The 20,741-nt window shown below is 58.9% G+C and overlaps 3 protein-coding genes across 13 annotated transcripts in view; 2 read left to right on the plus strand and 1 right to left on the minus strand.

Moving 5' to 3' along the window:
• Positions 1–14,773, minus strand: part of OPRL1 (opioid related nociceptin receptor 1) — an 18,680-nt gene extending 3,907 nt beyond the window's left edge. Inside the window, exons 1-3 of one of the 5 annotated variants that reach the window (XM_081832317.1) lie at positions 14,656–14,773; positions 4,113–4,215; positions 2,133–2,397 (exon numbers count right to left, since the gene is read on the minus strand). In XM_081832317.1, coding sequence (XP_081688443.1) covers positions 2,133–2,365 — 233 coding nt within the window. In that variant the 5' untranslated portion in view covers positions 2,366–2,397; positions 4,113–4,215; positions 14,656–14,773. Of the gene's footprint in view, positions 1–2,132; positions 2,398–2,869; positions 4,084–4,112; positions 4,216–14,655 lie in introns of those variants that run through there. The other 4 variants (XM_081832319.1, XM_081832320.1, XM_081832318.1 and 1 more) reach the window with 4 other exon arrangements.
• Positions 9,566–11,651, plus strand: LKAAEAR1 (LKAAEAR motif containing 1). 3 transcript variants are annotated; one of them, XM_081832325.1, is made up of 3 exons: positions 9,566–10,083; positions 10,325–10,447; positions 11,445–11,651. In XM_081832325.1, the coding sequence occupies exons 1-3, from the start codon at positions 9,661–9,663 to the stop codon at positions 11,532–11,534; spliced, it is 636 nt and encodes a 211-aa protein (XP_081688451.1). In that variant the 5' UTR covers positions 9,566–9,660; the 3' UTR covers positions 11,535–11,651. The 3 variants fall into 3 exon arrangements, with proteins under 3 accessions (XP_081688451.1, XP_081688450.1, XP_081688452.1); XM_081832326.1 differs by lacking the exon at positions 11,445–11,651 and adding an exon at positions 10,531–10,668 and having other exon boundaries at positions 9,580–10,083; XM_081832324.1 differs by lacking the exon at positions 11,445–11,651 and having other exon boundaries at positions 9,569–10,083; positions 10,325–10,668.
• Positions 14,155–20,207, plus strand: RGS19 (regulator of G protein signaling 19). Of its 5 annotated transcripts, none has more exons than XM_081832321.1 (6): positions 14,155–14,280; positions 17,333–17,430; positions 17,606–17,727; positions 18,968–19,042; positions 19,124–19,358; positions 19,446–20,207. In XM_081832321.1, the coding sequence occupies exons 2-6, from the start codon at positions 17,401–17,403 to the stop codon at positions 19,635–19,637; spliced, it is 654 nt and encodes a 217-aa protein (XP_081688447.1). In that variant the 5' UTR covers positions 14,155–14,280; positions 17,333–17,400; the 3' UTR covers positions 19,638–20,207. The 5 variants fall into 5 exon arrangements, with proteins under 5 accessions (XP_081688447.1, XP_006743806.1, XP_030895463.1 ...); XM_006743743.3 differs by lacking the exon at positions 14,155–14,280 and adding an exon at positions 14,731–14,860; XM_031039603.2 differs by lacking the exons at positions 14,155–14,280; positions 17,333–17,430 and adding an exon at positions 14,739–14,860.
• The last annotated feature ends 534 nt before the right edge of the window (positions 20,208–20,741 follow it).

Consider the following 20,741-nt stretch of genomic DNA (forward strand, 5'->3'; position numbering starts at 1 on the left):
GCGCCTGGGTGGCTCAGTTGGTTAAGCGACTGCCTTCGGCTCAGGTCATGATCCTGGAGTCCCTGGATCGAGTCCCGCATCGGGCTCCCTGCTCAGCAAGGAGCCTGCTTCTCCCTCTAACCCTCCCCCCTCTCATGTACTCTCTCTCTCTCATTCTCGCTCTCTCAAATAAATAAATAAATCTTTAAAAAAAAAAAAGGACATGGAGGAGCCTTAAATGTATATCACTAAGTGAGAGAAGCCAATCTGAGAAAGCTACACACGGTATGGGTCCAACTATGTGACGTTGTGGAAAAAGCAGAACTATGGAGACAATAAAAGATCAGTGGTTGCCAGGGGTTGGGGGGTGAGGAGGGATGAGCAGGCAGAGCACAGAGCGTTCTCAGGGCAGTGAGACTATTCTGTGTGATAGTAAATGGTGGACACATGTCATTACATATTTGTCAAAACCCATAGAATGTACACCAAGAGTAACCATAGTGTAAACTGCGGACTTTGGGTGATCAGGATGTGGTTAATGTAGGTTCAGTTGTAAAACTGAGTTGTAATTAATTATAAAATGCACTATTCAGGTGGGGATGTTGGTAACAAGGGACACTACGCATGTGGGGGGCGGAGGCAGAGGGTATATGGGAAATCTCTGTCCTTTCCTCTCAATGTTGCTTTGAACCTAAAGCCACCCTAAAAAAATAAAGTTTCTTAAAAAGAGCAGGGCTGGGCGCCTGGGTGGCTCAATCGGTTAAGCGACTGCCTTCGGCTCAGGTCATGATCCCGGAGTCCCGGGATTGAGTCCCACATCGGGCTCCCTGCTCGGCGGGGAGTCTGCTTCTCCCTCTAACCCTACCCCCTCTTGCGCTCTCTCTCTCACTCTCTCTCTAATAAATAAATTTAAAAAAAAGAGCAGGGCTTGGAACCAGTGTCTCTGACTCCTGAGGCAGCCGACCCCAGTCTACAGTCTCAGAATACACTGTGCTGACACTCGGGCCAGGCCCGGCACATCAGTCTCTCTGGGGACCTTCCCTGTCTGCTCTAACAGGACGTGGCTCTGAGTTTGGATGCCCCAGTGCAGAGGAGAGATACAGAGAGGCAGTGACGACAGGAAGGGTGAACAAGACCACCACAGGTTGGGGCACTTGTCACCCACAGCACACCCTCCAGCCACAGAGGGCCGTGTAAGTCCAGTCCCCCGGGGCTCAGCACGGCTCTTCCTGGCCCCCTGCGTAAGGATGTGCACCATACACACCAACACACACACCTTGCACATGTCCGTGTGCACACTCACACATACACACACCAGTTTTACACATATGGGCAGTCACGCATACGTGCACACACTCACACTCGTGTGTACATGTGCGTGCTCACACATGCATGTCCGGCTTTAGGTACATGTGCACGCACACATGTACACCGTGCAGCACACTAACTCGTATGTGCTCACTCTCACACATATGTGTGTGCGTGTGCACTAACCGTGTGTGCCCACCTACATGTGTGCGCTCATGTGTGTACATACTTGTGCATGTGTGCATGTGAACACACACATACACACGCACGTCCTCACACTGTCCCCACGCTGTTCCCCTATGATGTGCCCCTATCCAGCAGCCTGGCCACCCCTCCTGACCCCACGGGCTTTCCCAGTCTGAGCACCAGCAGACGCTGAATCGGCCCAGACTCCAGCAGTGACGATGGAGCTGAAGGGAAGGGGCTTCGGGCATGGGCCCTGGAACAGGCTGACAAGAGCTGCCTCTCAGGGTCACTGTGAGGTCCAGGAGATCCTCACATGGTGGCTCGGAGAGGAGCTGGGCCCACAGCTCAGATCAGGGAGGGTTACCTGTCAGGAGTCAGGGTGACATTCCCTCTGGGACACAGCTGCACCCTCCCTCCTCCCCCCTGCCAGGACTGGGGTGAGCAGGGCTGATCCTTTCCTCTCCCCCCACCCCGTCAGGTGCCCCAACCGTGAAGACGTGAGCATCCAGGGCCTAAGGACTGATCCTGACCCTGACGGTGCCTGACAGGACGACCAGAAATTGAATGGGAAAAGTGCAAAGTCTCTACCTGCCAGGCCCACCCGAACAGCCCCCTGCCCACTTCCCCACTGCAGCGGCGTGGACGGGTCCCCAGCCTACCTGAGGATGACATACATGACGAGGCAGTTCCCCAGCAGTCCCCCAATGCAGACGGCCAGGTAAAGCCCCACAATGGTGACCTTGAGCCCAAGGGGCAGAAAGGCACCGTGGCTGGCATTGAGCAGAAGGTTGGGGGGCAACAGGCTGTGGTTGGGGTTCAGGAGGGATAGGTTGCCCTGCAGGTGGCCGCTGTAGAGGACCTCCCAGAACGGGGCAGGGAAGAGGGACTCCATGCCACCTCCCTGTGTGCAAAGTCACCTGGTACCTGGGAGAGAACAGGGACACATGACCTCCAAGCACAGTGTGTGCTGCCCACCAGGCACATGGACCGCCCCCCCAAGACAGCCTTAGCTGCAGGGGCACACGCACACACTCAGAAACAATGGAGACAAGCAGACATGTATGCACAGACAGGGACACATCTAGAGGCACGCATGCAGACAAGGACACGGTCTCGTGTGGCTGGCAGACTCCCACAGGGGACGTGCGGACGTAGTTATGCAGTTACACGCCGAGACACGTGTCCACCCACAGGGACTCACAGACACACAGCCATCCATGTGCGCACACCACCCACAGACAGGTGCAAACCTGACCTCAGGCGCACACAGGAGACACACCCAGAAACAGCTGGGACACGGGACATGGGCCGACTTCCTCCTGCCCCTCCCCAGTCCTGCCTGAGGGCTGCAGTCTGTCCAGACCCGACCCCTGGCCCCCGGCAGCTTAGGCCTTACCTTAGCAACCTGCGTGGGAGCTGACACTGCGGACACTCTAACCGTCAGCAGCGGCAGAGCGGGACTGGGATCCACTGGCCGCCCCGGGGCGGGTCTGCGTGGGGCTGCGGCAGGAGCGGCTGCTCCTTCTCAGCAGACGCCAGACCAGACGCAGCAGCCTAGCGCAGAGCTGGGGGTGGGGCGGAGACTGCCGCTCCTGAGGAGGAGGGGCCACGCAGGCTGGAGGAGGGGGCCGCAGGGAAGGGGGGTCACCAGGCCCCACACTGGACGTCCTTTGGACAGACCAAGGGACCAGGGCACACACTTAGAGATGAACGACAGAGACAGGCTCCCACACACAGACACAGGGACGCGGATCCACACAGGAACTGAGTCAAGGGACAGACAGACACACAAGGACACACACAGACACATGGAACAGAGACTCAGGGACGCACACAAGACGCATAGACTGGGACAAGGATTTGGGGCCTCATCTAACACACAGAGACACTGCCTCTGGTGGACTCAGATCAGCCCCGGTTGGCCTTCTGTGCCCAGGACAGCACCCTCCGCTGGTCTCCCAGGGGAACTGAGCCACAGCAGACCAATAGGTGGGTAGATACACAGCAGTGCCCCTGCCTGGCCAGGCCTAATTGGATTAGAGCCTTGTGGACAAGCAGGATGCCTAGACTCTGCTGTGCTCCCTGTGTGCCTACTGCATGCTCCACATGTCCATCATGAACATGAACTCATCCATCCCCACCACACCAGGTCACTGCCAATCAGCATCACCTTTGTGCAGACAGGAGCATTAAGCCTCAACGTTGTGAAGCCACCTGTCAAAGTGGCAGAGACAGGGTTCAAACGCAGATCCATCTGCCACTTTGAGACACACCAAGGGTGTCTCTGCCACAGCTGGATCCCAGAGCAACATCTGAGCATCATTCCCTCACAGCCTGGGCCCCCAGCACCCAGGCAGCTGAACAATTCCCATGGAGCCACCTCCTTCCCAGCACTGGGGTCACATGCCATGTGGGTGACCCCTGAGCTGAGTCACAGCCTCTAAGTCATGGGGTCCTTCTTCCTGCACAGGCTCTATTCACATATCCCAGACCCTGCTTGGAGCATCCATCTCCAAGGATGGGGACCTGGTTGCTAGGCGACTGGCAGCAGCGTTGCTAGGATACCTGACAAATCAGGAAAGGACAGGGCAGGCAGATGCCCTAGGACTCAGCATCCTAAGCTGTCCCCCAGGACTTACCTCTGCATCTTCACTGCAGCTGATTCAGGGACAGTATGGAGGTACAGGGCACGACCACAGAGACACTCACTTGGGACACACAGGGACGCACAGTCTCACATGCCTGCAAATACACGCAAAGATGCCCAGATAGACACACAAGTGAAGACACAAATGGGTTCATGCTCAGAAATGCACACGGACTCGCAGGCACAAACACATGGGTCACACACACGTGAACCCACACCAACATGCACTCGAAGCACATGAGTAGACAGGAGACATATACGTGCACCACACTCCCCAGATGAAGCTGGAAGCAGGATCCTGCTGACCTCAGGAGCCCAGCAGGGACAGGAACCCAAGGAGGCTTGGCCTCCTGCAGCCTCTCCTCGCTGGGCTCACCAAGGTTTAAGCAGCCAACCCCAGTCCCCCCTGCCCCAGCTGCCTCTGCCCACCTGCCCACTCAGGAGCATACAGAGCTGCATTTCATGGTGGCCTTCAGTGGCCTCCCTACTCAGGCACAGACTAGGAAAAGGGGGGTGGGCCATGAGGCTGGTCTGGAAAAGCGTCCTATGCGAGTGCCCCTCACAGGGACAGTCTTAGCCAAAGTACAGGCTAGGTCACCTGGTTGGTGGGTGGCCAGGCTGGGAGGCTGACTGTACTCCCTGGACCCTAAAGCGCTCCCACAAAGGGGGCCAGCAGCACAGAGGACACTCTCGGGACCCCTGAGCAGCCAGGGTAAGACACAGAACACAGGTGTCACACAGGGGACAGCAGGGGACTTGTTATGTGAGAGAGCATTTGTGTCCACACAGGATACCCTCAAACACACGTCACATGCAGGCAAAACAAAACACACAGGTGATGTGGAAATGTTGGGGTTCGGAGCCAATGGCCAAGAAAGAATTCTTGAGACATCTTCAATGCAAAAAGGTGTTTTTATTAAAGCCCGGGGACGGGACCCATGGGCACAAAGAGCTGCACCAGGCTTGTGAGGAGTGGTTAATTATACACTTTTAAGTTGGGAGGGGGTTAGGGAGAGCACAAGCCTCCAAGGTGTTTTGGAAGTAAAGTTTCCAGGACCCTGAGGGGCTAGCTATTGTTAGGAAAAGGTCATTTATTACTGTCTAGTAAACCCTCCGTCATGAGACACTTCAGATGTATATCGGTGGGTCATATGTTTGGGGGATGACTGCCAACATACATCTTGGGGGGTAGAGATAAAGGAAGTTTCCAAAGGAATTTCTATACGTTTAAAGTAGACTTCATCATAATAAATTAGTTTGTGTTAGGGGCACCTGGGTAGCTCAGTCAGTTAAGCGACCAACTCTTGATTTCAATTCAGGTCATGATCTCAGGGTCGTGAGATTAAGCCCCAAGTTGAGCTGTGGGCTGAGTGTGGAGCCTGCTTGGGATCCTCCTGTCTCCTTCTCCCTCTGCCCCTCCCTGCCACCCCCACCCACGCTGCGTGCACGAGCTCTCTTGCTCTCTCTCTCTCTCAAAAAAAAAAAATAGACTCACAGGATCCTGAGGGTCGAGCTAAGATTGCCTTTTGCCCTTAACAAAGTGTCCACATCAAGGCAGCTGAGCTCCCAGAGGAAGTTCACTCTGCTTGTTTCAAGGACTTGTCAATGGGTTGTAAGTAGTAAGGAAATTTAATTTTTCTTTGGCCTTTGTTTCCCACATCACAGGGAAACCAGGGACAGCCCAAGGCACGCAGCTCCCATGAATGAGCACAGAATGTGTGTCCACAAACTGTGCCTAGAGCTGCCTGGGCTACACTCGCGAGTCATGGCATTCGTAGCAAGACCTGGGTCCCAGAGAGATTTACACCCACAAAGTGGGGAGAATGTACTTTACTCTTGCCCAGTGAGTCGGAGCCCAGAAACGTCAGCACTCATGGCCCCAGGCAGGCACTCTGTCTGCTCCCCTCTGCCTCGGCTTGCTTCGCCATCCCTGGGCTGGGCTCAGGGGTCCCAGTGCAGTCAACGGAAGCCTCACACAGACCAGCCGCTCCACGGCGGGTCAGCCCGCAGCCCATTTGTGCTGTTAAAAAGTGAAAGGATTTTTAAAATTCTGAGTTTCATCATAATAAATTAGTTTGTGTGATTTTAACCTTATCATAGTTATATAAGGCAACAGGAGAATTGAGTTGTGTGTGGATTTTCAATATAATGTTAAATTCTATAGTCATTTAATAAAGCTTTGAATTTTATTTTGGGGTTTTATTTTCAGGCTTTGGAGCCAACCAACATACTTTTAGATCTCAGCATTTCCATCAGCCCTTGAAAAACACATGAATCCTGGACACAGAAATAGATGGAAGACACCTGCCTGATGGTCTCTCCCAGGTGTTGGGCCCCAGACACACGGGTAGCACCTCCCTCATCCTCCCCACCCCCGCCCCAGGAACCACAAGGTGTGGGGAGAAGCTGGAAGAAGCTACTTTCAGGAATTTGAGCTGTGAGGGCACCAAGCCCTCGGAGGACTGGGGAGGAGGGATATCAAAGTTTTTCAATCCTACAAAAACAGAGGGAAAGTTACAAGTCCCTTCTTGCAGGAAAGCATGCCCCCACTCGCCCTATAAAACCCACTCCACTGCCAGGAGCCAGCAAGCAATTCCCTTCTGTGAGCCCTCCTGGCCCAGACCTGGGAAGCTGAGAGGAGAGCCCAGATCCCTGTCTCCACCCACAGCTCACCAGTGTGGGAGCACAGAGTTGAGCCAGAAGCAGCCCCTGCCTGAGCTATATGTATCCAGGAGGCCTGCCTGGAGGAGGTTGTCTGTTAGGTCAGACTCCCTAAGCCCTCACTGCTTCTGGATCCCAGAGACCTTTGTCTTCAACAAGCCCCAAGGTTGGTGCTGAATCCCAAGGCCCGGGCCACACCCCAAAGGCACATACTGGGCAGGAACAGGCAGCATACAGGAACAGCTTGTCCAAAGGCTTGGGGGCTGGAAGGATGGATAGTCATTCAGTGGAGCTTGAGGGTAGTGCACACTCTGGGATATAGGGGCTCAAAGTCATAGTTTACCTTTTCACCAGGAAACCAGAGCAACTTCCCAAAACAAGGTGAACAATCAACAACCTCCTGGTCCGCTGAGACCCCACCTCCAAAGCCAGGACAGTTCCCATCTCAGGGGTGCAGGTCCTAAACCCACAAAAAAACACCAATGCCCTTGGCACACATCCGTGAATGAAGGGGACAGTTACGTAAGCACCATGGAAGTCACCCATGCATTAACAAATTATGGACTTAGCGCACTAACTTTGGCCTAGTGTGAACTGTAGCACGGACCATACGGATTCATGAATTCTAGAATAAACTGATGAGTGCATGAGTGAGTTATAGAATTAATACATTGAGAAGTGAACGGGTTATAAAATAGTATGAAATTAACAAATACAAAAATAGGTCACAGAGGGGCGCCTGAGTGGCTCAGTCGGTTGGGCGTCTGCCTTCAGCTCAGGTCATGATCCCAGGGCCCTGGGATCGAGCCCCGCATCGGGCTCACTGCTCAGTGGAGAGCCTGCTTCTCCCTCTCCCTCTGCCTGCCACTCTATCTGTGCACTCTCTATCTCTCTGTCAAATAAATAAATAAAATCTTAAAAAAAAAAAATAGGGGGCGCCTGGGTGGCTCAGTCGTTAAGTGTCTGCCTTCGGCTCAGGTCATGATCCCAGGGTCCTGGGATCGAGCCCCGCATCGGGCTCCCTGCTCAGTGGGGAGCCTGCTTCTCCCTCTGCCCACCCCCTCCTCATGTTCTCTCTCTCTCTCAAATAAATAAATAAAAATCTTTAAATAAAAAAAATAAAAATAAAAAAATAGATCACAGAAATCTAGGTCCCAGGACCCAGAAATTTGGAGTTCAGCAAAACCTGGCTCTGGGAACTTTAGGGACGCCCCCCAGACCCCAAACTTGCCCTGGAAGAGGTAAGGGGTCCTGAGCTCTGCCCCAGTTTCCCTTCCCTGTGAACAACAGCGGTTGTGGGAGCCCTTTTGGGTCATGCATCGGCGAAAACGTATCAGACAGGAAGGTCTCATAAGCTATGCCCTCTGCCCCAAAACTAGCCGCCGAAGACCTCTCCAGCCAGGAAGCTGGGCCCAAAGCCCCCACAAGAGTGCGTTTGGGGCTCCCCAGGAAGAAAAGAAAGGGCACCCAGACTGGAAAAGCTGGCGGTCACCTCCTCCAGCCTGGAAGGGGCCGGGACAACTGCAGGCATTTCGCCCCCTCGAATGGAGGAACCGTCCAAACACCTGGACCCGGGCTCTGCCCACGCCCCTCCCTTCCCAGAGACAGCCCCGCTCCAGCTCCCGCGGGGAGGGGGGGGGGGGCGGGGCTCCTGTTGCCAGGCAACCGCGTCAACAAGCCCCAGGGAGTCAGGCCTCGGTTAGAGGCTCAGACCCTAGAAAGTGGAAAGTATGGGTGTAGGGAAGGGGGACAAGGGCCAGGCCCTTGACCGCTGTAGCTAAGAATGGGGTGTGGGAGGGAGCTGGCCGCCAGCAGATGCCTCGTTGTGGCTCTGCCTCCCCCCCACAGTGGGCCAGGATGTGGCCCAGGCTCTGGGGCCTGAGGTGCTGTGGGCTGGGAAGGAGCCCTGCAGGGCTGAGCCAGGACCTTAGGGGCATTTCCCTCTCCCCACTTGTGGGCCCTAACTGGTCTATCACCACCCTGGGCTCTGCTCTCCCTTCCTCCATCTAGACTCAGCAGGGCACAGGCTAGGAGGATGGGCTGCCCCCACCACCCCTACCCCACCCCACCTTGGGCAGCAAGCCAGCTGTCCATTCTGCTTTCAGCATCCCTGACACATATGTGGGATCTCCCACAGACACACAGACTGACCCACACAAGAACATACAAACTAGAGCACACACATCTCCTCTGCCCATCCCCTCCATCTCCAGCCCCTAACACTAAGGCAGAGGGGTCTAGGCCAGGGCTGGCCAAACTAGAGCAGCCATGAGGTTCCAGTGGGGTGGGGGTTTGCTGACGGACTGGCAGCCACAGACATGGGGGACTGGGGCACATCAAGGGTTCCAGAATTGTGGGGAAGGGTCTACCAAGCCTCACCCAGATCAGTCTTAACACGGTCTCCACCCCTGGGTAGGGCCAGAGGTCAACTCAGGGGTTTCAGCATTTTCTCAGTGGACAGAGAAACAGCCCGTGGGCAGGAAGGGAATTTTCTGAAACTAAGTGAATCAGAAATTTATGGCTGACTGCAAGGATAAATAGGATGGGTGCTAGGCTTGCCCAAAGGTGCAGAGGCTGGGGGCGCCTGGGTGGTGCAGTCGGTTTGGTTTCTGCTGAGGTCGTGAGATTGATGGGCTTGGGGCTCCCGGTCAGCGCGGAAATCTGCTTAAGACTCTCTCCCTCTGCCCCTCGCTCCCTTTGCTCTCTCGCGCAGGCGCTCTCTCTCTATCTCTCTCAAATAAATCAATCAATCTTAAAGAAAAAAGAAAAAAGAAAATGGCGCAGAGCCTGGAGGGGCAGGACCTAAAGCCCGCTGTGGGGAATCTAGAGGGGCCGGGCGCGCCGGGCCGGGCCGGGCCAGAGGAGCTGGTAGGTGCCCAATGGAACTCATTCTTTCCTCGGCAGGGCCCAGGATGCAGTCGCCAGCGGTGAAGGAGGCTGGGCGCAGGGGCCCGCGGGAGCGAACAGGAAAGGGGTCCCGTGAGGAGCGCGCCAAGGGGCCGCCCGCGGCGGAGCCCCCCAAGCCGGGTTGGGCCCTATCGCTGGAAGGCCTGGCGGCCATGCGCCCCCGGCAGCGTCACCGCCACTTGCTCTTCGGGGACCTGCTTGAGGACGTGGGCGTGGCCGCCTCCATCTTCCCCCGTGAGTCAGTGGAGCTGGGGTACCATATGCCCGACCCGCGCGCGTGGACGCAGTCACTCGAGCTGCCCGCAGTGCGCCAGGACATGCTCCTCGGCGTCCTCAAGGCAGCGGAGGCCCGAGGACGAATCCGTGCCCTGCGGCTGCGCTACATCCGCATGCGGGTGAGGCTAGGGGCCGGAAGGAAGGGGCGCGCAGGCGGGAAGGCTGGGGGACCGGCGGGGTGGGGGGGCAGGCGGGGTGGGGAGACCGGCCCTGGTCCGCTGAGGAAAGGGGTGGGTGGGGATGGATCAAACGGCGGGAGGGACCGGCCCAGGCGCCCTGCAGGAGGGGGCGGGCGGAGCAAGGCAAAACTTAACGCGTAGACTCAGAAACACCCCCTCACCCCCACCCCGCGACCTGCAGGTGGAGGAGATCTCGCTCCTCATCCTGCAGCAGAAGTCCGCGCGCGCCGCCATCCGGCTGGAGCTGTTCCTGCCGCCGCGGCTGAAGCCAACGCGGATCCCAGACCCCCTGGACCGTCAAGAGGTGCCCACAGGCCGGGGAAGGGGCGGAGGGGGGGTCCCCGCCCTCCTCCCCGTACACTTGGCCCCAACCCCTCTCACCCGCAGAGGAGGCGCGTGGAGACCATTCTAGAGGAGAAAGTTGATGGCAGCATCTTCCCACGTTGACTGGGACCCCACAGGATGCGAACGCGCCCCACCCTCCCATATAAAGTTCTCATTGTCCAAGCGCCCCCTGGTCGTTACGCTGCCTCTCTCCAGGTTCCCCCGGAGGGAAGGGGAGAGTATGGATGCTGCCTCCCCTGCATCCGATCACAGACATCTGGATACACAGAGCGGGGGGGGCGGGGGGGGTTGCCCTCCAACAAAGTAGAAGGAGGATGCAAGCGGGCAGGTGTCAGATTAACAGAGGATGCTGGTAATCCCTCAAATACCGCTCTGCCCCCATCAGGCAACCTGGTGCCCTGCAAGTCTCTGAGAGCCTCCAGTCTGAGGAGACAGGAATAAGAATTGGGCCAGGGCAACTGTCACAACCCCAGAAGTGAAGGGCAAGCTCAGGGAGAAAGTGGGGCCCAAGTGGGACCCCAGATTGTAGGTCATTCCATCAGGGGTCAGAGAGGAGGGTGACATTCTGGGCAGGACAAGCGACTGCACAAGCCAAAGGTGGCCTTTGGAGCCAGCTGTGCCGGGGAGGTCCTCCAGGGGACCGAGACTGGGGGAGACTGGGGAAAAGGAGACCACCTCAGGAAGGCCCCTACTTCTCCAGACAGAAAATCACCTTTTCATCTTGAATGACCTCCTCAGCTCTGCTCTATCCCCCTCACACACAGACATACATATACAGGAAGGAAACCACCCGTGTCCTGTTCTGACAAATCCACCTCGTGCAAAGGCTCTGAACTCTGAAGAGTCTCCCAACTTTCTGGACAGATCTTTCCTTAGAGAACTTAGTACTCTTCTCCCTGACACGCGCTCTTTGCAGAGCCTAGAACTTGCCACGTCTCCCTTTTCTTCCCTCCTAGTCCCTAACCAGCTGCAGAGGTGGGGGCCAAAAGGATTCAGACAAGCCCCCCAACCCGTGCCAGGGACGCCTGCTGAGTGGCCCTCAGTAAGCCCTTCTCCCTGCACCTGACCCTTCACCCTTTCTGTGCTGTTACTGCCCCTGGCCTTGGTCCAAGCCCAGAACTGCGTGTGGAGCTTGGAGTCTGCGGCAGCTCTGGGAGGAAGGAGAGAGCTATGCATGGCAGTCATGGCAGGGGGGGTGGGGGGGGGTGTTTGAGCAGAGCTGGGGAAGGAGGAACAGGGGGAGAGAAGCTGGTTTGGGCTGAGGACAAATTGCCAGGGAAAGGGAGGCTTTCTCTCTGTCCACATACACCCTGAACAGATGTTCTCTCTGTCCACGTATATCATGACCAGAATGACAGCCAGCCCTGACTCCCCAGGACCCCAGCACTCTGTCTCATGGGGATGTACTGACCACCTAGAACCATTTCATCTGTTTGGTAAATGCATATCTCATTCCATCACTTCTCTGAGTCTCCATTTCTTTATCTTTAAAATAGAGATCTTGAGGGTCTCACCTGGGCTGTGAGTGAGTGAGCGCAGGGAGGGCTCCATAAGGGTGTGGATTACTCTGCAACGGGGGACCACACAAAGCCCCGCGGAGAAGACCAGCAACAGAGTGGTCTCACAGGCAGCTCTGCACCAGGCACTGAGCTAGAATTTGGTGGGCCCTTTGATCCCCATACCAGGGAGGGGGGCCCGAGGTCTGCAGGGGAGGCCAGGGAAAGTGGCTGAGGACATTTCTGTGGGGCCCAGACGAGGTTTCTGCTATGGAAGAGTGAAGCATGCAGGCCAGGGCCCAGTGTACTGGAGACTGTGTGGGGTCAGGTAGATTCCTGGGGCTGCAATCATGCTCATGCTCTGGACAGAGCATCCTGGGTTTAAACCCCATAGCCACCATTACCTGCTGCATGGCTTTGAACAAGTTACTGCCCAGCCCATCTGGATTCCTCCCATGGAATATGGGTATGCTCTGTGTAAAGACAGACTCACCAGAGAAGGTGCAGGACAGCCAGAACGGCTGGGGCAAGGGGAACGGAGTGCAGGTCCAAGTGGCCAAAGGACACAAGTGAGTGGCCACCGAAGGTACAGTACATGGAGGGCTGGGAGGGCGGAGGGAGTAGGGAATGGCGTGAGTACGGAGAGAAGTGTGTTGACCTCCACCCATGGTCAACTGTGCCACACATTTCTCAGGAAGGGGTAGAGACGCCACACCAAACACTGTGGGATCAGCCTGGCTGCGTGACGTTGCGCAGATGCTGGCCTGACTCTGTAGGACCTACCTCTCAGGACGGTGACCTAGGCTAAGTAAGAAGCAGCCACCTCCTATCTGGACAGGCTTCCGGCCTCTGCCCTGGCCTGGCCAGCCCATCAACTTGGCAGCCAGATAGCTCTGTGGCCATACCAGCCAAGGCCCCCGGGCACACAACCCCAGGAGGCACCCCAGCCTGCATGGCCCCTCTCACCTCTCTGACCTTGTCTCACACTCTCCTCCAGCTTGGCCTCCACTCTCCCAAGGCCCCTGTCCTGCCGTTCTGCCAACCCTGTCCTTTGCTGAGTGACACCTCCCTCCTCTGCTCTGCAGTCCTCCTTAGCCCTCCTGACCTCTAACCCAGTCTGCCAGTCTGTTTCTTGTCTGCCCCAGGGCTGGTCCGCCTGTCTCGCTTGCTGCTGGGGCCCACCAGTGTCTGGCACACAGGGTACACCCAGATCATTGCTGAATGAATGAGAGGCACATGTAAAATCACCACTTCCCTTTCCATCTTGAAGAGTTCTGAGAAACGTGTGCACATCGACTTGTGCAACTGGAAGGCATTTTGTGTGCCGGCCTCAGGCATCAGGAACCAGGCGGGCTGAGTGCCTGCACGGGGGACAGGAGATGCACGTGGCCCAAGGCCAGGGGGCACAGACATTGCAGACCATTTCCAGAGCAGGGTCTGCACCACGCTGACACTGGCCCAAAGCATGCTGGGAGAAGAAATCTAACTGACAGCTGTAACGGATCATAAAATATCAGGAGAGTCCGCCAAAGAGAAGGGACAGGGCATCCGGGGCAAAAGGGAGGGTGTGGCTTTAAACTTTAGGATATCTTGGGGCAACTGGAGGCGTTGGAAGACTCACCCGGTCCCCACAGACAGGAACATTTGGTGATTCCAGATGCAAGAACCCATACCCCCAGCACCCACCAGCACCGCGGCATCGGACCCCCTTTCCTTGGGAAGCCCCCTAGAGCACGGTGCCATTTCACTCTTAACCCTGCTTTACAGGGGAGAGCCCACAGTCGCAGAGAAGCTAGGACAGGGCCTGGAGGGCAAGGAGCGTCTAGGACCCCGGGTCTTGAGGGCACTTGTGACCAGACACTGGACCAGAGTCTCATGAACACCCACAAGAATGGCAAAGCTGGACTGGCCCCCCTGAACAGAGTGGGGGACACGGCCACGCCCCCATCTATTCCAGTACCAGCTCAGGCCGCCCTGGGTCCAGAGGCCCCATTATTAGCACCTCATCTCCACAGGCTACCCCTAGGCGATAGGGGGGACTTGGGCGCCCCGCCGGATCTGCCGGGTGGTGGGGAGGGGGCGGGTGGGGCACGAGGCCAGCCGAGCGCGGGGCGGGGCGCGCCTGGCAGGGCGGGCCGGGCACCTCCCCGCGCGAGGAAGTCCCGTCCCCGCGCTTTGGGGAAGTGCAGCCGAGGCGCCTGCGCACTGCACCCTGCGCCCCCTCCCCGACGATCCGGCCGGACCTCGGGGCGCGCGGGCCAGCAGCGGCGGCGCGAGCGGCTCGGGAGCGCGGCCGGTGAGTGCGCGCGCGCGCGGCGCCGAGGACGGCGGCTCTGCCCTTCCCGGCCCGGGGCCCGGAGGCCGTACGGGGCGGGAGCCTCGGGAGCTGGCGCCCGGATCCGCACCCCAAGGACTCCAGCCGCGGGGTCCACGTGGACCCTGGGCCGCGGCGGGACTGGAGCCAGTCCCCCGCGCGTGGGGGAGGGGGCGCTGCAACCGGTTCCCCTTTTTCTGCAGCTCAAAGCCTGGGGAAGTGATTGCTCAAAGCGGGGGGGGCCGGAAGAACCCAGGTTTCCGCGTCTCCAGCCCCCCCCAGCCTGGTGGGGAGGGGCCGAGGCGGGACACCCTGTCCGCCCCCACCCCCACGCCCTTGGATCTGGCAGCCACTCACCCTGCAAGGCGCAGGGGAGGCACTGCGCCCCCGGCCCCAGCTGATCCGGGGCTCCCGGCGCCGGCCTCCCTCCAGAACGCCGCAGGAGTACCTCCTGCCGTCTGACTCGAGTCCCGGCTGCTGCAGTGCACGCCCCTTCGGCAGCCAGGGTGGGGCCCAGAGGAAACCTGGCCCCTCCCGCCCCCACCTCGCCTTTGGGTCGATGGTGAGTGGGGCGCCGTGGCGAGTTCCTTCAGATAGGGGTGGGGGCGTCAGTCAGAGGCTGGGGGAAGGGACCCCTGAAGAAGGAGACAAGCTCTACCAGGCCAGACCTTGCCAGCAGAGAGGAAGAGAGAAACAGGTTGCCCCCACCACTGCAGAGGTGGGGTGGGGGCAAGGGTCACCAGGGTTAGAAAGACCGGGCCTGCCTTGGAGGAGTCAGGCTGGGGCGCCCCCACCTATCAGATGGGGGGCAGCGACAGGAAACGTACTGAGTGCCATCAGAAGCAGAGAAAGGAGCCCCTCTGTCAGCCCTCCGCCCAAAGGTTATGGCATTTTTTTCTGAGATTGTCACATTTTCTTATTCTTTTTTTGGACTGGGCGGGCTCAGGGACGTTCTTTTTCCTTCTGTGGAGCAGAGTAGCAGCTGCTCCCAAGGGAACCTCTGTCCCCAGAGGCCAGGCTTGCTGCCTGTCCAACCTCTCCCACCCAGACTTGGGGGCCAGAGCCTAAGGAGCTGGGAAAGGGGAACGAGTCCCCTCCCAAATGCCAGGATGAGGGGCAGGAACCCCAATTCAGACCCTGTATCACCTCAGCAGAGAGTGAGTGAACAGGTGACCCCAGTCAGCCTGAGGAAGGTGCAGGGAGCCAGGTCCAGGCCTGCAGCTGGGACAGAAGACACTGACCCCAAAAACAGCCTCCAGCCCCAGAGCCCCCTGGATCTGCACCCCCAGACAGGGCCCCTCCTCTAATTCAGAGCTGAGTCTTTGGATGCTAGGGAGGGGAGAGGGGACAGGGCCCTGCCCCCACTCACAGTGGGTGGGGGTGCAGAGGAGGAAGAGCAGTTTTCTGCCTGGCTACCAGACCTCAGAGGTTGCCACACCCCTTCCTTTCCCTAGAAGCTTGACCCCTGAGGGAAAGGCAAGCTGTGGGGCTGCTGCTTCCCCATCTGCTTGCCTGGAGCCTGTGGGACCCAGTTGGAGGGTCCCCTCCCCCATGGCCTCAGGGAAAGCCAGGTAGCTGGTAAGGGGCCTCAGCCCCAGAGGATCCTGTACTTTCCACCGTAGATTCGGGTCAGGGCAGGGCCTCTGCATGCCCAGGTCCTGGAGGCAAGGGTGCTCCAAGTGTGCATAACTCATACGCGGTCCTGGCATCCCTGCTCCAGGAGCTGCCTAGCCCGGTTCTGCTGTGCTGCCAGCCCTAGAGCACCCACCCTTCCCTCCTACCCTGGGAGATCCCAAGAGGCCAACATGGACCAAAGGGGGATTGAAAGTCCACAAGCTGAGGGATGGGGGCAGCAGGGAGGATGATAATTACATGAGAAAACAAAGTGAAAGCAAGTCATGAGCCTCCAGGCCGCCAAGATGGGGCTTGGGGACAGGACTGGACGGCTCAGCCATGCAGGGGAGCACCCCAGGCCCTGTGGGTCCTCACCTAGGCCAAGGTGGGCACAGGCAGGGGCCGTGGTGGGAAAGCATTCAAAACTGCCCCCAGAGCACTGATTGCCCACCCTGGTGGGACCTGTGGTTGGCCTCGCAGGGGTGGGGGTGGGGGTGGGGGGGATCAGGCTCCTCACCCTGGCTTGGGGCTCCAGGGCCCGTGCCCCCTGGGTGCCTCCACCATGAAACATGGGTACAGACATTGAAGAGAATGCTGGCCCTCACCCCCTCCAGGGATCCCGCGTCTCTGACCCAGGATGCAGGACACCCCAACCCATTGCTACCCCCCCGGCTCCCCTCCCCCACTGGCATCCCAGGCTGTATTGGTTTCCACAGCCTGGTGGGGGTGGGAGGAAGGGAGGCTGGGAGACCCTGGGTGAGGTAAGGTACCAGCTGGGGGTTGGGGTGCTAGGGGCAGCGTCTAGGACCTAGGAGCCATGGGTTCCCAGGAGGCTCATGGCCCTCCTCACCTGTGCCCTGCTGCATTTCCCACACCCTCAGAAAGTCCTGCCCCACTCGTCTCCTCCATGCTGCAGACCTAGTCAGCTGCAAACAGGCCGGAGTCCCCTGGGGCCCACACTGATCTGGACTCCTGGTGGGGAGCAACCCTCCCCACCTCCCCCACCCCCTGCAGAAAACCCAGAATGGAGGGAGCTGGGGAGGGGGTCTGAATGTCTTACTACCACCCTTATGCATTAACCTGTAGCCCCAGACTCTTGGGGCCCCCAGTCCTCTTGGGAGGGGCCAGGAGCCGGAAACCAAGAAAGAGGAACCCAGACTTCCGGCTTCCCAGGGACCGAGCAAATGAGGGTGTCCCGGAACCTCCTGTGGAGATCTTGTCTGGGGCCCCCTCCTCACTGTCCCTGTCCCTGCTCACAGCCCTGGTGTAGTCTGGGGCAGAGGTAGGAGCCTGAACAGAGTGGCCTGAAGGTGGGGGCAGGGGAGCAGGCCCCCCAGGGCTCTTGGAAGGACCCCTTCCAGGGGACAAGTAGAGACTATAGTCCCAGGTTCTCAGTGAGAACCTCCACCTCTCTTCTCAGACTCCCAGGCTGTGGTGAGGGTCCCGGAGCCAGCACCACGGAGCCCGGGCGACCTCCTCCACCCACCCATGCCCACCCCGCATGAGACTGAGAAGCAGGTGCAGCACCTCCACCCCTGCCTCTGCCCCATTGTGGGAACGGGGGCGGGGGGCGAAGAGTTGGGAGACCCTTGACCGCCTGGGAGGCCGGGCGGTGACCACCGAGGGGAGTCAGGGAAGAGGTGTGGGGGCCCCAGGTTCTGGCCTGGAGCTGAGGAGGCCCCCATGTCACCAGCACGTAGGGCCAGAGGAGGCAGACCAGCCCCCCTCGATGTCCAGTCATGACGCGGCCCCCCCGGCTGCCCCCAGCCGCAACCCCTGCTGCTTGTGCTGGTGCTGCTGTTGCAGCTGTTCCTGGTATGTGGGGGCTGGGGTGGGGGGCAGGGACGGTGGGGAGGGGGGCTGTGCAGACGTGGGGCCCCAGGTCCTGCCCCCAGACCCTCAGGTGGCTCATGAGGCCCTGCCTCCCACAGCTCTCGTCCAGGGGTTGCGGGGCCCCGCTGGCCAGTGGCCAATGCCCAGACCTCTCTGTATGTGTGGCTTTCATGTGTGGTGTGCCTGAGGGTCTGTCCATGTGTCCGTGTCCACCTGGCCAGTCCACCATGTGTGCACTCCTCTGTCCGTTTACTCAGCACGTGCTGATGCTGCTGTGACCCAGCCTGAGCTGGCCCTGGGGTCCTACAGAGGGAGAGACAGAAGCACATCCTACACACTGTTAGGTGGAAGGACACTGAGCAGGGACCTGGCCTGGGGACAGTGGGGATGAGCTTCCAGAGCGGCCTGCCAGAGGGCGGGTGTGGGGCCTCCAGGTGGTGACAGGGTTCTATAAGCCTGTGGAGAAGCTGTTGGGAGTTTTCATGTCTGACAGAGGCCTGGCCCTATGCAGGCTTCCAGCCCATGGCTGTTGAGTGGACAGCGCTGTGGGGAATCAAAGGGGGACCTGCTGACTAGTGAGCAGTTCAGGCGTGAGGCGGGAGAGGGGAGCCGTGAAGAATTAGGACGCACTAAGACTTTGGCTGTGGGGGCCGAGGGAGAGTTTGGGGTCCAGCAGATAGGGTAGGAGAGGAACAGAGTTCTCTGTCTGTTTGGGTTTGAGATGTCTGTTAGACATTCCAGTGGCCCTGGAGGGAGATCTGGCTGGAGGCATGGATGTGGAAGCCAGCCCTGACACCGGGTGAGGAGCCAAGGGCGGGAAAACGGTCCCTTGGGGAGAAGCAGACACACACAGGCTGGGGCTTTCCTACTGCATCAGCTGGGGCCTCTGGGAGAAAGGGGTGGGGGCTGAGGTCAGGTCAGGGAGGCGCACAAGGAATCAGTGAAGTCCCGAAGGCTAGGAGACAGGAGGGGTCTCCCGAACACCACTGAGACAGCGTCGGTCCCAGGGGAGAGACAGGAAGGGTGGTGGGCTGCAGCAGGTGCAGACCCTCCTTCCCTGGAAGGTGTGAACAGTGCAGACTCCAGAGCTGCCCACCTGCAGTGGGTTCGCACACAAGCTGAGGGTCCCCGTGCCCCGTGTGTGTGTGTGTGTGTGTGTGTGTGTGCGCGCCAAGGCCAGGAGTTCCATGGAGGCCAGTGCCACCTTTCTCTCTGCGGGTAGGAATGAAGAGCGGCGGCGAGCATGGCGGGTCTCCCGGGAGAACAAGCTGCAGCCTCTCCCCAGCTGTGAGGCATGGTAGGTGTGGCCAGCCGTGTGTGCGTGTGTCTGGGTGGTGGGGGAGCAGGCCTGACCTGGCCTGGCGGGGAATGCCCACAGCGCCACGCCAAGCCCTGAGGAGGTGCGGAGCTGGGCGCAGTCCTTCGACAAGCTGATGCACAGCCCGGCGGGACGAAGCGTGTTCCGGGAGTTCCTGCGCACGGAGTACAGCGAGGAGAACATGCTCTTCTGGCTGGCCTGTGAGGAGCTCAAGGCTGAGGCCAACCAGCACGTGGTGGACGAGAAGGCCAGGCTCATCTATGAGGACTACGTGTCCATCCTGTCCCCCAAGGAGGTGCACCGCCAGGGGGACCCAGGGCAAGGGTTTGGTGGCGGGGGGGGACACCTCCTGGGCCCCTGACCCTGGCGTCCTGTCCCACAGGTGAGCCTGGACTCCCGAGTGCGGGAAGGCATCAACAAGAAGATGCAGGAGCCGTCCGCACACACATTCGACGATGCTCAGCTGCAGATCTACACACTCATGCACCGGGACTCCTACCCCCGCTTCCTCAGCTCCCCCACCTACCGTGCCCTGCTGCTCCGGGGAAGCTCCCAGTCCTCCAGCGAGGCCTAGGCTGCCCATCCCAGCGGCACAGACACGGGACCCCTCCGGTGGGCAAAGACTGGGTTACCTGCACAAGCGTGTGTCGGCAGGTGTCCGGCACACCGCGGGGGCCCAGCACCCCTGAGGGCAGTCCCAGACTGGAGCCCCCTCTCTACCCAAGGGACCTAGTACCCTGAGGTCCTGCTAAGAGGCAGGTGTGAGGGCCTCTGGGACCAGGCGGCCCCTCCCGGACCAGCTCCCCGCTGGCTGGCCAAGTGCTTCTGCTGGGGCTCCTGCTTGGGGAGAGGGGCCCTCCCAGGAGTTCTCATGGACCCAGCAGCTTCACTTGGGCCTCCTCCCCAGGCAGCTGGGGACCTTGAGAAATGCCTCTGATGGGAAGCAGGGCCTCTGTATTGTCTAGTTGTGATGTGAGAAAACCCTCCGATTCAAGCTGTCTGCACCCAGATCGGACCCAGAACCTCAGAACTAGGCTTGAGGCAACAGGAGCCAGTTTCTTTTTTATATTTTCATTAATTTTAAACCTGGAAACATGTCCTTACTGTATTTTATCAAAAAAAGAAAGAAATGTTTTCATATTTATCTCCATTCCTTTTTCATCCAAAATAGGATCTTATTATTGAAGATATTTTTAATGCAAACGTCTCTCCTCTCTTTCCACATCTCGGGGGAGATTCAGGAATGAAGAATTGTCCCAGACCTAGTGCAGGGAGCAGAGGAGACCTGGCCCCAGTGGGCAGCGGTGCTCAACCCTGCCCCAGTGAGGGTGCCAAGGCCAGGGCGGGACGCTGATGGGGATGGCCTCCACAAGGCACGCGCTTGCCACCCTATTACCTGAATCTCTAGGAGGCGAAGCGATTCAAAGCTGTAGTGGGTCCAGGGCCCACCCCGTCCACTCCGTCGTCAGGAGCAGAGGGTCAGGGTGAGGACAAGTCATCGTGAATGGCTAGGGCACCCAGACGTAGCCTCCTGCCCATAAGCCCTGGGCCCTGAGCTACAGTGCCTGGGGAGGTTCAGGAGACCCTGGGTCCTCTGTGTGCCTAAGGCCCCCTCCCACCTGGTCCCATGTCTGTGCATGCCCACGCCATGCTGTGTACCCCCAGCACCTGCCCCTCA

Source organism: Leptonychotes weddellii, chromosome 10 (assembly GCF_054177405.1).
Source record: "Leptonychotes weddellii isolate Sample4059 chromosome 10, ASM5417740v2, whole genome shotgun sequence".
Taxonomy (NCBI): domain Eukaryota; kingdom Metazoa; phylum Chordata; class Mammalia; order Carnivora; family Phocidae; genus Leptonychotes; species Leptonychotes weddellii.

Excerpts from the sequence above, each read along its gene's own strand:
- LKAAEAR1 (XM_081832324.1), top strand. The coding sequence starts at position 9,661 with ATGGAACTCATTCTTTCCTCGGCAGGGCCCAGGATGCAGTCGCCAGCG. Across the intron at positions 10,084-10,324 it reads TGCGCTACATCCGCATGCGG|GTGGAGGAGATCTCGCTCCT; the intron begins GTGAGGCTAGGG and ends CGCGACCTGCAG.
- RGS19 (XM_081832321.1), top strand. The coding sequence starts at position 17,401 with ATGCCCACCCCGCATGAGACTGAGAAGCAG. Across the intron at positions 19,043-19,123 it reads CTCCCCAGCTGTGAGGCATG|CGCCACGCCAAGCCCTGAGG; the intron begins GTAGGTGTGGCC and ends GAATGCCCACAG. Across the intron at positions 19,359-19,445 it reads CCATCCTGTCCCCCAAGGAG|GTGAGCCTGGACTCCCGAGT; the intron begins GTGCACCGCCAG and ends CCTGTCCCACAG.